Consider the following 16,002-nt stretch of genomic DNA (forward strand, 5'->3'; position numbering starts at 1 on the left):
CTTTCTTCCGCCTCCACTACTGTAACACTGAGTTTTGACTCTCCCAAAGCCTTCCCCAGCAAAAGCAAATGCAAGAGTAATAAACGAACTAGCGTGTGATTAGCAATGAAGGTCAATTATGAACGAAAACGTGGAAATTTATATGTGCAATCTATAACCGAATAGGTCAGAATCGAATGGGATCGCATCGGGTCGACCTGTTTGAATTAGTTTTTGTGTGTCTGAGACAACAAGCAAAGTGAAACGAAGAAGCATTCAAAATGTGTCTATGCGAATATTATATTGTATTATTATGTATTCGACTGTATTTCGTATTCGAAGAAGGCTTTATACACTCATGAATCGGTAGTCATCGATAAGTATACAACGTATATAGAACGCTATACCCTTAACCTCTGGCTAACGTTTCGTTCAGTTTTATGCCCCAAAAGATACCAAAATTTATTCGAAAGTCACAATGAATGCATGATAAACTACTGAATACTTTTGAATAGTTAATATCTTTTGGTCGGACTATCGATTATAACGTGCTAACTTGTTTTTTTGTGCTTGGAAATCGAAATTACGCATAGATATTTCTTAAAGAAAGTAAAAATTCTTGTTAAAGTAGTGTTTAAATATATACTAGTTGAATTGATATGGGAAACTGAATCTGGAGTTACTTTAATTTGTCTAGTCGTAGTTGGTAGTTCGAAAAACCCTAAAATATGCAGCAATCGTAAAACAAAACAAAAAACAGAAATTGTGTTCATAGATAAACTCTTTTTCAATTGTTTATATATATATATATGTACATCAATGAATGTGAGCGTAACCGAAAGATAAAAAGCTTATCACTAGCCAATTCGAAAGACAGCACTCTGTGCGAGCGTGTGAATAGATAAATAGATACGAAGATACTCTCCACTAGTTTTTCCTACTTCTGTTCTTGTTGCTCAGCCAAACTTGATTCTCCTCTCCGACTCAGTTTGATTTGTAACCTTTTTCTACAAGACGACGAACAGAATAAGAAATGAGGCATTTGAATATTGATATAAGATATACACATTATACATAACTCTCTATATACTTGTATTGTATTTGAATAATTATGCTAAATATTCTGATTATACGCATATACATTTATGATCCCACGGGATGTACTATTTATACAATGATTTAACTGTAAACCTAATTAAGATTGCATTCAGACTTAATTCCAACAAGCAAGAATATTCTCGAAATCTGTTAAACTTAACTTAAGATGTAAGCATTATAAAATGGAAACTTTTCGAAAGCAAACAATAAAATTACATACGAAAACCGAACGTCGAACATCGTACCGAATAAGCAATAAAACCCAAACCAATAACTAGTTCGGAACACCCCACTTTCCGAACTCTTAAAGAAACCATCAGACATACACCGAAACAGACCATCCATCCACACTATAATACTGAAAAGGACACCCAACGAGGGGGTTAGGATAAGAGGAGTACCAAACTTAACCCTATATAAGGGATTGGGGGGCCCCAGACATTATCCATCCACCAACTCTCATTCTCTACAAAGCGTAAGCTCGCTGTTCGCACCTCTTAATCGCTCATTTCACACTCAGTTGCAACAGCAAATGATACTTTGAGACAACAAGCAGACCAAGAACACCAACCAACCACCAAGCATTTGTAGTCCTGGCTATGGATCACTATCAGTTCCCGGCCCAGGCATCCCCATGTGTGGCAACATTTTCTGATCTAATTATATCTGTACTTGTTCCTTTCCAACCAACCCAAAAAACTACCACCCAACTCCCATCCGTAATGACCCTCAGCTGGACGAATTCCGTCTTGAAATACAGAGAAGGGATCAAGAGATCCTGGCGATGGCGGCCAAAATGAAAACCCTTGAGGAGCAGCACCAGGTAAATTCAAAACGCTAGCACCCAAGTTTGTCGTTTGCACAGTAAAGTAATTCCCGTCAGGACTACCAGCGGCACATAGCGGTGCTCAAGGAGTCGCTATGTGCCAAAGAGGAGCACTACAACATGCTGCAGACGGACGTGGAGGAGATGCGCGCCCGCCTCGAGGAGAAGAACCGCCTGATCGAGAAGAAGACCCAGGGCACCCTGCAGACTGTCCAGGAGCGGAATCGCCTCACCAGCGAGCTCACCGAGCTTAAGGACCACATGGACATCAAGGACCGCAAGATCAGCGTGCTGCAGCGCAAGGTTAGATTGCCTATCCTCTATCCTTTCCGCTCCTAGAAAACTTGGGTAGTACTCAAATGCGGGTTTCAGTCTATTAAAGTAATATTTTTTTACTTTAGTTTCTTCTTCTTCTAAATAGCTCAGAAACAGCTGTTCTGATTAACAAAATTGAGTATTTTTAGCGGGATTGATCTAAACATGTATATACATTCTTAAATTATTAAATTACAAAAAATTTCAAAATATATGGTCTGACACATTTTTATAGGAAATTTTTTAAAGGGTGAAATAGGTTGTGTTATTTGATTTTTCTGTTTCCTCCAAGGGCTCGTATACTATTTAAACATTAATCAACATATTTAAACAGAAACTACTTTTAAGCAACGAAAGAATGAGCTTACAAACCTTAGAAACTTAGATCAACAGAGTTTTGTCGAAAACCATCCTTACTCTAAGAATACACAATCCTCTTTTCGGATGCTCTCTCCTCAACCCCCGTTTTTTTCTAATAGATCGAGAACCTGGAGGATCTCCTCAAGGAGAAGGACAACCAGGTGGACATGGCGCGAGCCCGCCTGTCGGCCATGCAGGCCCACCACAGCAGCTCCGAAGGCGCCCTGACTAGCTTGGAGGAGGCCATCGGTGACAAGGAGAAGCAGATGGCCCAGCTCCGGGATCAGAGGGATCGCGCCGAGCACGAGAAGCAGGAGGAGCGAGATCTCCATGAGCGCGAGGTGGCCGACTACAAGATTAAGCTGCGGGCCGCCGAGAGTGAGGTGGAAAAGCTGCAGACGCGCCTCGAGCGGGCAGTCACCGAGCGGGAGAGGCTGGAAATCAAGCTGGAGGCCTCGCAGAGCGAACTGGGCAAGTCAAAGGCCGAGCTTGAGAAGGCCACGTGCGAAATGGGCAGGAGCAGCGCCGACTGGGAGTCCACCAAGCAAAGGATCGCCCGATTGGAACTGGAGAACGAACGGCTGAAACACGATCTGGAACGTTCGCAGGTACTCGTGCATTATGACCAGTTCCCCAGACCTTACCCTAATAACTTATCATCAGTCTATTCGTATGTATGTTTGCGCTGTGTACATATAATCGAGAGACTTGCATACATACTGCTATCAATAATCTATGAACCCATATGCATACACATATCTATGTGCTATCTGTATCTACATCTTTATCTATATATCTGTATCTGAATATGTATTTACATGTACACTTTACGCATCCCAACTACCCAACTACAACAACAATAATAATAACTACAACAACCAATCAACCTAAAAAACTCACCCAACATATAAACCAAATATAGATGCAGCTAGAAGAACAGACCACACTACACAAAGTAAGCCCAAAAATCAGAATTCCAAACTTCCAATTACCAACTAGATTGCATAATATCGAACATTGTAGTTTTCGACTAATACATTTGAAAAAATCCATCATGTATTATGAGTATGGTACTAAGTTTGTTTTACGAAAAACAGATGTAGAGTTTGATCAAATCGTAAAGTAACTCATTGCTTTTGAGTTGTAAAGATCTAAATAGTTCAAATACAATCTTCATCGAAAACGTGTCCAATATCGCTATTATGCAAAAGCGCACCTTTTATGTATCACCTACACATTTAGATCCTATAAAGTATATAGTATATTGCATATCGTATCATGTAAATAGCATTCGTTACCAAAAACACCTATAACCTTTGTTCGCCTGCCCTGAACTGAACTCTCATTCGCCATTTAGAGCCAGCAGGCTAAAGTCTTACTTAGCCAACCCCGACCACCCACCACCCACCACCACCAACGATTTCAGATCCGATAGAGCCCTGACATATTGCGCACTTAGATACTTAGACAGAATTAGCAGCACTCGCCTAGTTGGGTTTTGATTTAATCGCTGTGCAGACAAACGGAGGTGTGAATAAGTTGAATTGCCGCCGAACATGCATACATACGTTTAAGCGTGTCCTAAGATTAAGATATAACTATGTTCGTATCGTACTCTTGCAGAATGTACAAAAGTTAATGTTCGAAACGGGCAAGATATCGGTAAGTCGGCCAAAGCCGCTGACCCAGCCTAACATAGTCCACCAAACGCAATAGCAGCCCAATTATGAACTATAAATCTAATCTAGAGAACCAAGCGTCAAATGCACCCAAATGCACAGCAAATTGTATAAGCGAAATATCTGTCGAAATCTCATTGAATCATTTGCGGCTTCATGGATTGGATCCATCGTAAACAGCTTGCCTGCTGGACTCATCCCAACATCATCCGTATTCGAAACCATCATCATTTGTAACACACATTTGCTAATGCCTTAAACTGCTTTCGATTGTTCTTTTGCACTTGTTATCCTAACCACCCCCCCAATTGTGGTCAACCAACTAATTTCAATGTTTCTCGTTTCGCCGAAAGACAACGTTTGGCAGGACCACTATGACCACGTCCCAGGAACTGGATCGAGCCCAGGAGAGGGCCGATAAGGCCTCGGCCGAGCTGCGACGCACCCAGGCCGAGCTGAGAGTCACACAGGTATGGTCCAAGAACTTCCCCTTTTGCCTGCGAACCGAGACAGCCATATACATATATCAATATGCATATCTGAATGCTCTTTTTAGTTAGCTTTACATATATTATTTACGTATACTTTATGTACAAATCGAGCTCCGAAATCGCAATTGCAAGTGCAATTCTCATATACGACTATCTGTGTGTGTATATGTATATACGAGTGCTAAACTTTCTATAATCTGTATACCTATATCTCGGTGTGCGTGTGCTTTGTTGATGGACCAAAACTTTCGCCTGGCTATGAGGAGATTTCTTCGCACCCACACTGAACACAAGCAAGGGACCCACCACCCACCCACCTGTCTATAACTCTCCCTCAGCTGCAACACGCCATCCCAAATACACACAACCCGTGCACCAAACACGCAGAGACCCTTTTACGGGTCTAGGGACCATAAAGTTTTTAAACTCCTTTTGATTTTGCTTCTTTCGTAACTTTATCCTTAACGTAACCGTAAATGTATTAGTAAACTGTAAATGTAATCGTAATTGTAAAGAACTTTATTGCGAATACCACCGTTGAGACAATGTATACTAAAACCAAACTCTATCTAAACCGTTGTGCTTACACTCGTTCTCTAAATATAGGGCGAAACTGAAAAACGTTTTGTGAGTAAACCGCTTCCAAGCAATCAATCAATCAAACAAGTTTTTAGTAAAGCAACTAACTAACTAACCGTAATTGAATTCGATTGCAAACTTGAACTGCATCTGACTATGCCAAAGTAATCCAAAGAAAACCCAAAACCAAAAAGATAACCAAAGCTAGTTGCAATCTGTCACTTGTTCAATTTAATGTAACTTGCATTGCCTGATGTACTAACATTGCCATACCAGCATATGCATACCCATACACACATGCTTATAAATATAGCATACATACATACCACATCGATTGACCTTGTACGATATTGCCTCGAGCTCATCAGTCACACTTCCGGTGTATTCCGAAAAAAAAGAAAGTAAACCTGCCCGAAAACCGGATGCAAGCAAAGTATGACAAAGTACCCTTAGAGCCGCAGCTCATCTCCCGCAGCGTTTTCCCTTGGACGCTCACCCACACACTGACACGTACAAGGACTAAAGGAAGCCGAAAGTCGCCCATTATATCCGCAGTTAATTGGCTTACTCACTCGCTCTCACAGAAACATTGACACCCACACATCCACTAGCTTTTCTATCGCACACTTTGCCTTACTTTGCTCTCGCACTTTCTCTAATTTCTCCTAATTTTCCTCTTGCACTAATGAGCCATCTGTGGTTGTCTACTCCATCGCGAACTCATTCTGAAATGCCCGCCATGTGTCCCATGAGAAGTTGGTCCAGTGCTTTAAGTCCGTCTGTTCCAACCCATTACCGAGTATTACCCTTTCCTTTAAAACTTTCTATTAGCCTAAGTACTGTGCTTTTTTGTTAACTAGCTTAAAGTTTTTAGATATTTTTAGCAACTTCCTGTGGTTCACTTTCAAAGGAGTTCATTATTTTCCGATTGATTTCAATTTGATCTGAAGTTCCCATTTCTTTCACCTATTTTCTACTTATACTTTTAACTTTTTTCTTGATCAGATTACAAGTTACTCTAACATTCTCTTACAATAACTTTTGTTCGTCTCCTGTTTTTTAAGTCCTAGCCAAATCCCTTATATGATACCAGCTTTGATCAGTATTCGCCATTAGAATCATTCCATGCACAGAGTACACACAAACGAATCTTAAGAATCTCAATGTACGTATGCTCTGTTTCTGCTGGCGAACATTGAATCACATCTATAAACCCATCTGTATCCTCCAAACTATCCATCCTCCTACTTTCGATTCCTGTGCTATATCTCTCTCAATGTCAGCCGCTCGCTCGCAGCATAAATCGCTCTATATCGCTCGCTAGACGTTGTGATCGTGTTCGTAATCGTTATCGTAATTTAAGTACTATTTGTCGTTATATTTGTCGTTTGTCACCCCAACCTCTGTTTCGTGTCTACTAATCAGTCAGACATTCAGTCAGTCAGTCAGTCAGTCAGTCGATTCAGTCATTTAAGAACCTTTGTCCCACATAGTGGCCTGTAAATAATATCCGTTATCCAACATCCACTCTACCCCCCCGACAACATGATAACCCTTCGATTCCACGATCGAATGATAACGAAAACCGACCAAACCGACCAAACCGAAAACCACAACAACCGAAAACAGTCGGATGCGGAGAGAGCACGTGAAGAGGCGGCCGCCCTGCAGGAGAAGCTGGAGAAGAGCCAGGGCGAGGTGTACCGACTCAAGGCGAAACTGGAGAATGCCCAGGGCGAGCAGGAGAGTCTGCGCCAGGAGCTGGAGAAGGCGCAGAGCGGCGTCTCGCGCATCCACGCCGATCGCGACCGGGTAGGCAAAAAACGTTTAGCTATAGGCTTACCACCACAAAACAAAACCCCCCATCCAACCGTCCTCACTCACCCAAAACCACCATCCGTTGCACAGGCCTTCTCCGAGGTGGAAAAGATCAAGGAGGAGATGGAGCGCACCCAGGCCACGTTGGGCAAGTCGCAGCTGCAGCACGAGAAGCTGCAGAACTCGCTGGACAAGGCCCAGAACGAGGTCGATCATCTGCAGGACAAGCTGGACAAGATGGGCACGGAGAATCGTCGCCTGGTCCTCGAGAAGGAGAAGCTCACCTACGACTACGACAACCTGCAGTCGCAGCTGGACAAGGCCCTGGGCCAGGCAGCCAGAATGCAGAAGGAGCGCGAGACCCTTTCGTTAGACACGGATCGCATTCGCGAAAAGCTGGAGAAGACGCAGGTATGCCCGGGTTCCAGTCCCAATCCCCCCAGAACCACCCACACCCCACACACTCGGTACCACACACCCATCTTCGAGACTAGCTAGCCGAAAATCTGTGACTGTAAACGTAACTGTGTTGTGCTAACCCCCCAGAGATAAACTATAGACTAACATGCCACCGAAACCTCGCTTAGATCGATGTGATTGCTATTGCTTAACCCCAAATCACCTGAGTCCCTTAACACCCTAACCCGCCTTGTATATAACTAAAACTATTTATCCCTAACATATATCTCTACGTATGCGTAACTATCTTTCGACCGTCACGCCCCACAACACTCACAATAAAAACACACAAATACGAAATACCAGGTGCAACTGGGTCGCATCCAGAAGGAGCGGGATCAATTCTCCGACGAGCTGGAGACGCTCAAGGAGCGCTCGGAGTCGGCGCAGACCCTCTTGATGAAGGCCGCCCGCGATCGGGAGGCGATGCAAACGGATCTGGAGGTCCTGAAGGAGCGCTACGAGAAGTCGCACGCTATCCAGCAGAAACTCCAGGTAATTGACCCAAGCCCCCCCATCGAACGCAAATTCTTCAGGTACCTCCCTCCTCTCCGAAACGAAACGAAACCCCAAAACAATTGGCTATCACCCAACCTCTACTAAACTCTATACTAAAATACATTGTCTGTACTGCATATATTGTTTGAAAAACCGCATGAGAACTGAACTGAAAAACCAGAACAATTGGCTGTTTGTGTAAAACCGTAGCTATGTGCCTTTGTGAAAAGGAACTTTTAGATATAACCCATGTACCTTTACTTCCTTTTCAGATGGAGCGTGACGATGCTGTGACCGAGGTGGAGATCCTCAAGGAGAAGCTGGACAAGGCACTGTATGCCAGCCAAAAGCTGATCGACGAGAAGGACACCTCCAACAAGGAGTTCGAAAAGATGCTGGAGAAGTACGACCGGGCCCAGAACGAAATATACCGCCTGCAGTCCCGCTGCGATACGGCAGAGGCGGATCGAGCCCGCCTGGAGGTGGAGGCGGAACGATCTGGGCTGGCAGCCGGCAAGGCTCGCGAGGATCTGCGCAAGCTGCAGGACGAGAGCACCCGGCTGCAGGAGGCCTGCGATCGGGCGGCGCTCCAGCTGAGCCGCGCCAAGGAGTGCGAGGATAATGCGCGCAGCGAGCTGGAGCACAGTCGCGATCGCTTCGACAAGCTGCAAACGGACATCCGCAGGGCACAGGGCGAGAAGGAACACTTCCAGTCGGAGCTGGAGAGGGTCACCTACGAACTGGAGCGCGCCCATGCCGCCCAGACCAAGGCGGGCGCCAGTGTGGAGGCGGCCAAGGAGGAGGCCGCCCACTATGCCGTCGAGCTGGAGAAGATGCGTGATCGGTACGAGAAGAGCCAGGTGGAGCTCCGCAAGCTCCAGGACACGGACACCTTTGGCCGGGAGACGCGTCGCCTCAAGGAGGAAAACGAGCGGCTGCGCGAGAAGCTGGACAAGACCCTCATGGAACTGGAGACCATCCGGGGAAAGTCGCAGTACGAGTCGGAGTCCTTCGAGAAGTACAAGGACAAGTACGAGAAGATCGAGAACGAGGTGCAGAACATGGAGTCCAAGCTGCACGAGACCAGCCTGCAGCTGGAGCTATCCAAGGGCGAGGTGGCCAAGATGCTGGCCATGCAGGAAAAGCAGCGATCCGAACTGGAGCGGGCCCACATCGAGCGGGAGAAGGCGCGGGACAAGCACGAGAAGCTGCTAAAGGAGGTCGATCGTTTGCGCCTGCAACAGTCCTCGGTGAGCCCCGGCGATCCGGTCCGAGCGTCGACTTCCTCATCCGCCGCTCTGTCCGCTGGCGAGCGGCAGGAGATCGACCGCCTGCGGGATCGCCTCGAGAAGGCTCTGCAGTCGCGCGACGCCACCGAGCTGGAGGCCGGTCGCTTGGCCAAGGAACTGGAGAAGGCGCAAATGCATCTGGCCAAGCAGCAGGAGAACACCGAGTCCACGCGCATCGAGTTCGAGCGCATGGGTGCGGAGCTGGGACGCCTCCACGATCGCCTCGAAAAGGCGGAGGCCGAGCGGGAAGCGCTGCGTCAATCCAGCCGAAACGCAGGAGCCGCAGCTGCCCCCCACCCACAGCTGGAGAAGCATGTCCAGAAGCTGGAGTCCGATGTCAAGCAGCTGGCGGTGGAGCGGGAACAACTGGTGCTGCAGCTGGAGAAGAGCCAGGAGATCCTCATGAACTTCCAGAAGGAGCTGCAGAACGCCGAGGTGGAGCTGCAAAAGACGCGCGAGGAGAACCGCAAGCTGCGCAATGGCCACCAAGTTCCACCCGCCGCTGCCGCCGCCCCACCACCCGGAGCCTCTCCCGCCGAGATCCAGGCCATGCAGAAGGAGATCCAAACGCTGCAGCAGAAGCTCCAGGAGTCGGAGCGCGCCCTGCAGGCAGCTGGTCCCCAGCAGGCTCAGGCTGCAGCGGCAGCGCAAGGGGCGAGTCGCGAGGAGATCGAGCACTGGCGCAAGGTCATCGAGCAGGAGAAGGGTCGCGCCGACATGGCCGACAAGGCCGCCCAGGAGATGCACAAGCGCATTCAGGTGAGGATCAGGTGGATGTACTAGTCAAACCAGGTCACACTGCGAACCAAAAGACTTTTATCTTTAACACAATTTAACATTCTGATACTTTCCAACACATTTAATCACATTTTTTATAAAAATATGTAAGTATTTAACATTATCATTTGGTAGTTAGTTCATTATGGGTTCTGCGTTTGAAATTCTAAACAGTACTTTTGAATGAGTGTTGAGTTACACACTTTGTATTACATATATGAACTTCCTTACTAATATGGCAATGAACTTTACACCCCTAGCTAATGGACCAACACATCAAGGATCAGCACGCCCAGATGCAGAAGATGCAGCAGCAGATGCAACAGCAGCAGCAGCAGGCGGCGCAGCAGCAACAGTCCGCAGCAAGTGCCGGCGGAGCGGACGCTAAGGAGATGGAGAAGATCAAGGGCGAGCTCCAGGCAGCCTGCACCGAGAGGGATCGTTTCCAGCAGCAACTGGAACTCCTGGTCACAGAGCTGGAGAAGAGCAAGGTGGGTTTACTAATAAGCATTGTAACTTCCCTTTTCTAACTGAGAATACCCATCACAGATGTCGAACCAGGAGCAGGCCAAGCAACTGCAAACCTCGCAGCAGCAAGTGCAGCAACTGCAGCAACAGGTACAACAGCTCCAACAGCAGATGCAACAACTGCAGCAGGCCGCCAGTGCGGGAGCAGGCGCCACCGATGTGCAGCGCCAGCAGCTGGAGCAGCAGCAGAAGCAACTGGAGGAGGTGCGCAAGCAGATCGACAACCAGGCCAAGGCCACCGAGGGCGAGCGCAAGATCATCGACGAGCAGCGTAAGCAGATCGACGCCAAGCGCAAGGACATCGAGGACAAGGAGAAGAAGATGACCGAGTTCGATGTCCAGCTGCGCAAGCGCAAGGAGCAAATGGACCAGCTGGAGAAGTCCCTCCAGACGCAAGGCGGCGGAGCAGCGGCAGCCGGCGAGCTCAACAAGAAGCTCATGGACACGCAGCGACAGCTGGAGGCGTAAGTATTCCTTCCTTCTTTATTTTGTGGCGCCCCCGGGTGGATAGACGTTCATAAAGAAATAAATACATTTTATCTAGCGGCTAAGTTTTGACCATTATTATTGGCTTAAACAAATCCAAAGATGGTCAAATATTAACAAAATGTAATGTTCTGAACTCGAGTTCCTTTTTTAAAAAGCTAAAATATGTTTTTCCATTGCTGCCCCTATTTAAACCTTCAGTAAAGAGCCCTAATCCTATACACATTACAAGATAATGATTTTTCGGAATCTGGGTTTATTTTTTTTATCTTTAAACTCTCTTAATTAATAATTTATTAAAATTTTTCTTTCATTTCAGGTGCGTCAAAGAGCTGCAGAACACAAAGGAGGAGCACAAGAAGGCGGCGACAGAAACGGAGCGTTTGCTGCAATTGGTACAAATGTCTCAGGAGGAGCAGAATGCAAAGGAGAAGACCATCATGGATTTGCAACAGTAAGTTACTGACTAACGATTGATGATGAAAGCCTAACTCCCTAATGTTCTGCATTTTTAGAGCCTTAAAGATCGCTCAAGCCAAAGTCAAACAAGCACAAACGCAGCAACAGCAGCAGCAGGATGTAAGTTCATAGAAACCCAAAGAAATGCTTGGATATCCCTAAGTTCCTTTCCCCATCCCATTTTAGGCTGGGCCAGCTGGCTTCTTGAAGAGCTTTTTCTAAACAGTGCCCCCGGAAAACCAAAGATTCACACATCTTCAGATGCAGATGATGCAAAAGGAATACACCCGTACTATTTACCCAAAGCGATAATGGAAATCCAAAAAGCAGCAAGAAATTATCAAAAGCACTGTCTACTATTTTGTATACTACCGATGCCGATACCAATACCAACTATGCAGTATTTCTACGACTCACACATACACTCGATACACACACAGACACACACACACACATTTGTAAATGACACCATGTAAATGCAATGCGAAATGCAAATTATTTGATATTTATGTGTATTGTGTAATTAGGTTGCCGCTATACTCAAATTGTGGATGCATTTAAAAGTCAGCTCGTATAGCGTACTTTGTAAACTCTCTTAACTCTCTCTAACTCACTAACTCAATCCTTTTTCGAACTCAAACTCGAACTCAACTTAAAGTTTATCGTTAGTCAAGACACCTTCTAAGCCCCACTTTCCCCCTGAGTGCTTTCTGTCCTTCACTTTCTCTCTGTCGGTCGGAGCTGCGGAACGTAGACTACGTCCTCGGGCACTGCATCCACCAATCAATCTTACTATATGACCCCTAAGATCCACCCATACCCCCATCAGCCATTAGTTTTCCCACTGCGCGAATGTGATGAAATCGAAACAAGAAGAAAAGCTAAGGAGTAATGGCATTACAATTGATGAAAAGGCAACTTTGGACCCAAAGTGCAGCATGTACTTACCATTATCGAGGATATAAATATATATGTATGCTAGCCTCTGTTATAGTTAGTTAAACATGAAAATCGGCTTATCATACACCCACAATCACACTGTACATAAAGCATTGGCATCAGACTCATAACGGAAAAGTATAGATACAGATACGGATACAATATGTAGAGCAATAAATGATAAACCACAGATAATACAAATACGATATAGATACGAGTACCACATGTAAAATTAATACGATTAAAGAAATTATATTGCATAGCCTTTAGCCGTGTACCAAAGAACTATCAATATAGACCCCGAAAAGAGAACAGAGATCACTACCTATCATTCGTATCAGCTAATATGGATATTACCGATAAAAATAAACTCGAACATCAACTACAAACAAGTGCAATCTCTATTTTAATTAGTTAAATGTACACGATATCCCCACGTTCCTTAGCCCCAGACTAAATAGATCGAGTCCAGTACGCAAGCTTTACCCAAGTCAGCTGTGAATGCGCATTAGTACGAGTACTTATAGTAGATCGATAGTTCCACTCTAGGCAAGGGTCGCTCGTAACGTTGCTTTTGGTTTAGATAATGGCAGAAAGTGTTATTGTTATCAGACATTAATGAACCATACCCATATAAAGCATATTTACATAGCTATTCAGGAATAGTTGCAAAGATGTGTACAAATTATAGAGTACCATATTTGACTAGCTTAGTGTTTTCATTTTTGTTCCATATAATTTAGAAGAAGGTATAAATTTGGGAGAGGAAACGTATGGAGGAGTTATCACTGCCAGTGTAAGCAAAATATTGATAGAATGCAAATTCGAAGTTCGTTTAATCATAGGGCTTATCATTAGACCTCATTTGACTTTCGGTTACTGTAGAAAACCAACCACGAAGACATTCAGCAAGAGACGAGGATAAACACACAACACAATCATATCATACGAGCCTATATCATAGCCCCAAGAACGAAAGGATAGTAGACCCTAGAGGGAAACTGTTTAGCGCTTTAAATTACCCTCGGAAATTTCCAGATAATAGAAATTCATAGAGAACCTCCACCACTTAGGTAATCGATTAACGACCAACTAAATTACGATAGAGCTGCACTCTTTGCTTTGATTTCGGTTCTGCGATCTTTCGATTTGTGTACATAAGTTAGGGTCCTCTCTTTCGCCCCTCTTGCGCCAAAAAAGTTCCCCATTAAGTTCCTATACCAGGAACCTAGGGTTTTACGGTGCAGCTGAAGGGTAGGAAACAATACGAGTTCGCGAGTCAAGTAAAATTTAGTAACATCTTCATGTTCGACAGAAGTGTACATAGGTGTCTAGTTATGTAAGCATAACAGAAGCTGTATAATATATGAAAGTTTACCATATACGTTACAATGTAATCATCAATCTATATGCAGACCATTGAGAACACGAGAACAATTAACTATCGACAAATCAAACCGAACAAACTTCACCGTAGAACACGAAACTCTGGCTACTGGAGCTAATGATAAAATTACACACCACGTTGACAATACAACAACCCACAAAAACACGTTAACACTAAACAACCTTTTTGAACACACCAACACAATGACGATCCATAAGCGCTAGATGGAAGCCAACATATCCGAATCAAGATAGCGAACATCTCATGTTAACTGGGGACAGACCAGATATCATACATCTATTTGTATGAACCGACATTTTCAAATCGATTTCCTAACGCTTCGAGTTGATGTCTTGGTCACTTGGTCCCTCAGTCACTTTCACCTTCGATCTTCGATCTCGATTTCCAGTTGTTGAAGATGAAACGTTTGCCTTTAACTACTTAACTTAACTTACCACGTATCGTATTGTTAGCCTAGATAGTCTCAATTACAGCAGCAGCAGCAGTGACGAACAAACTGAGAATAAGAACATGAACTAACGGTCTATCTACTATAGTATTTGCCGTAAACACTTTAATCATATTATCCCCGCCGTCGTGTACCCTACTTACAAATACAAATACGAAACTAACGGATAGCAAGGAAAGCTTCGACAACTTTTTCTATACAAATCTAGCGAAAATAACAAGTAAATCTAACAAACAAGAAACCCAAATCTCGAGTAATGTAATTTAGCAAATTGTAAACTCAATATAGGCACACACTCTCTATCACAGAACAGAACCGAGTATCAAGCGAGAAATGATGACAGATTAAATGAATTTAAATGGGAAGGTCTCGATCCAGAGTCGAGCGTAACCTAACGGTAATGATAATGCAAGCGAAGAATTAACCCCCGTGTGTACTTCTCTGTACATAGACCTATATATATATAAACATTTACGACTAGAGCAAAGCATACGATAGATGAATATAGGAATATACGGATACAAAAACATATACATAGCAGATATGAAAAGAGAGCGCAAATTATATAGATACTACAGCATCATCCATCAAAGATCAAGGCCGAAGATCGTAGTCAGAGCAAAAACTTGGATAGAGAGGAGGAGGCAGAGCAGAAGTGTACACCTAAGCCCCACAAAGAGAAGTCCCCAAACTGAAACCGATACCAAAATATCCGCAGAGAAATGAGAAATGAAAAACAAAAGACGAACAACAATTTCGTGTAAACATTTTTTTAAACAAGTTTGGTGATCTACGATATTGGTAATAATTATTGATAAATAAAATTAAATAAAATAAAATGATATATATACATATATACATATATTATACAAATATATGAAGTAAAGCCTAGTGCTCAGAACGACAATTTTTTGGAAAGTGAAGAGATAATGAATTTACACAGTGTGCCCAGTCAATAGATTAAAATCACCGATAGTTGAACGGCCACACTGTCGCATTTCTTTTTAAATTTTGGCCCAATTTCAATTAATATTTTATGACTCTATCAAACTTTGCCGATCTGAGCACTGGACTTTAAGCAGGAGTAGGCAAAAAAGAATGGAAACAAGGGGAGGCATACATAAAGTACGAGTAAATATTTATTATATAATGTTTTTTAAGTAACTTATAGTAAGCCATTATATATACACACATATATATAAATTATACATATATGAAACTACATAAGTTTACAAGGTATATGACAAAAAAAAACAAACAACAAAAAACAAATTAAGAATCAACCACAACAACAAAGAGCAACATAAAAGGTAAAAAACAGAAAAAGAACGCAACCGCAGAAACTAAACAAAGTAAAGGATTAGAGAAGAGGTGGGAAATATAATAATAATAAAGTAAATAAATTTATTATATACATACATACATAGAAGAATATTACAAATGGGAGAAAGTCGAGCAAAATGAAAGCGAGATGAAAATGATTATTTGAAACATGTTCATTATATATAAATGTCATTACAAATGTTCTTCAAAACTGCCTACCAATAAAATATATTTCAAATAATA

At 43.7% G+C, this 16,002-nt stretch overlaps 1 protein-coding gene across 20 annotated transcripts in view; it reads left to right on the forward strand.

The window, feature by feature from the left end:
- LOC108036328 (plectin) overlaps window positions 1–16,002 on the forward strand; it is a 38,654-nt gene extending 22,652 nt beyond the window's left edge. For 11 of the 20 annotated variants that reach the window (XM_050887986.1, XM_044092378.2, XM_050887990.1 and 8 more), the window contains 14 exons: window positions 1,811–1,900; window positions 1,961–2,206; window positions 2,698–3,186; window positions 4,202–4,240; window positions 4,611–4,727; window positions 6,957–7,139; window positions 7,236–7,556; window positions 7,911–8,099; window positions 8,375–10,150; window positions 10,429–10,659; window positions 10,718–11,160; window positions 11,502–11,636; window positions 11,698–11,761; window positions 11,828–16,002. In XM_050887986.1, coding sequence (XP_050743943.1) covers window positions 1,811–1,900; window positions 1,961–2,206; window positions 2,698–3,186; window positions 4,202–4,240; window positions 4,611–4,727; window positions 6,957–7,139; window positions 7,236–7,556; window positions 7,911–8,099; window positions 8,375–10,150; window positions 10,429–10,659; window positions 10,718–11,160; window positions 11,502–11,636; window positions 11,698–11,761; window positions 11,828–11,863 — 4,359 coding nt within the window. In that variant the 3' untranslated portion in view covers window positions 11,864–16,002. Of the gene's footprint in view, window positions 1–1,810; window positions 1,901–1,960; window positions 2,207–2,697; window positions 3,193–3,500; window positions 3,534–4,201; window positions 4,241–4,610; window positions 4,728–6,956; window positions 7,140–7,235; window positions 7,557–7,910; window positions 8,100–8,374; window positions 10,151–10,428; window positions 10,660–10,717; window positions 11,161–11,501; window positions 11,637–11,697; window positions 11,762–11,827 lie in introns of all 20 variants that reach the window. The other 9 variants (XM_050887988.1, XM_050887998.1, XM_017112346.3 and 6 more) reach the window with 8 other exon arrangements.

The sequence above is a fragment of the Drosophila biarmipes genome, chromosome 2R (genome assembly GCF_025231255.1).
Source record: "Drosophila biarmipes strain raj3 chromosome 2R, RU_DBia_V1.1, whole genome shotgun sequence".
NCBI classification, from domain to species: Eukaryota; Metazoa; Arthropoda; class Insecta; order Diptera; family Drosophilidae; genus Drosophila; species Drosophila biarmipes.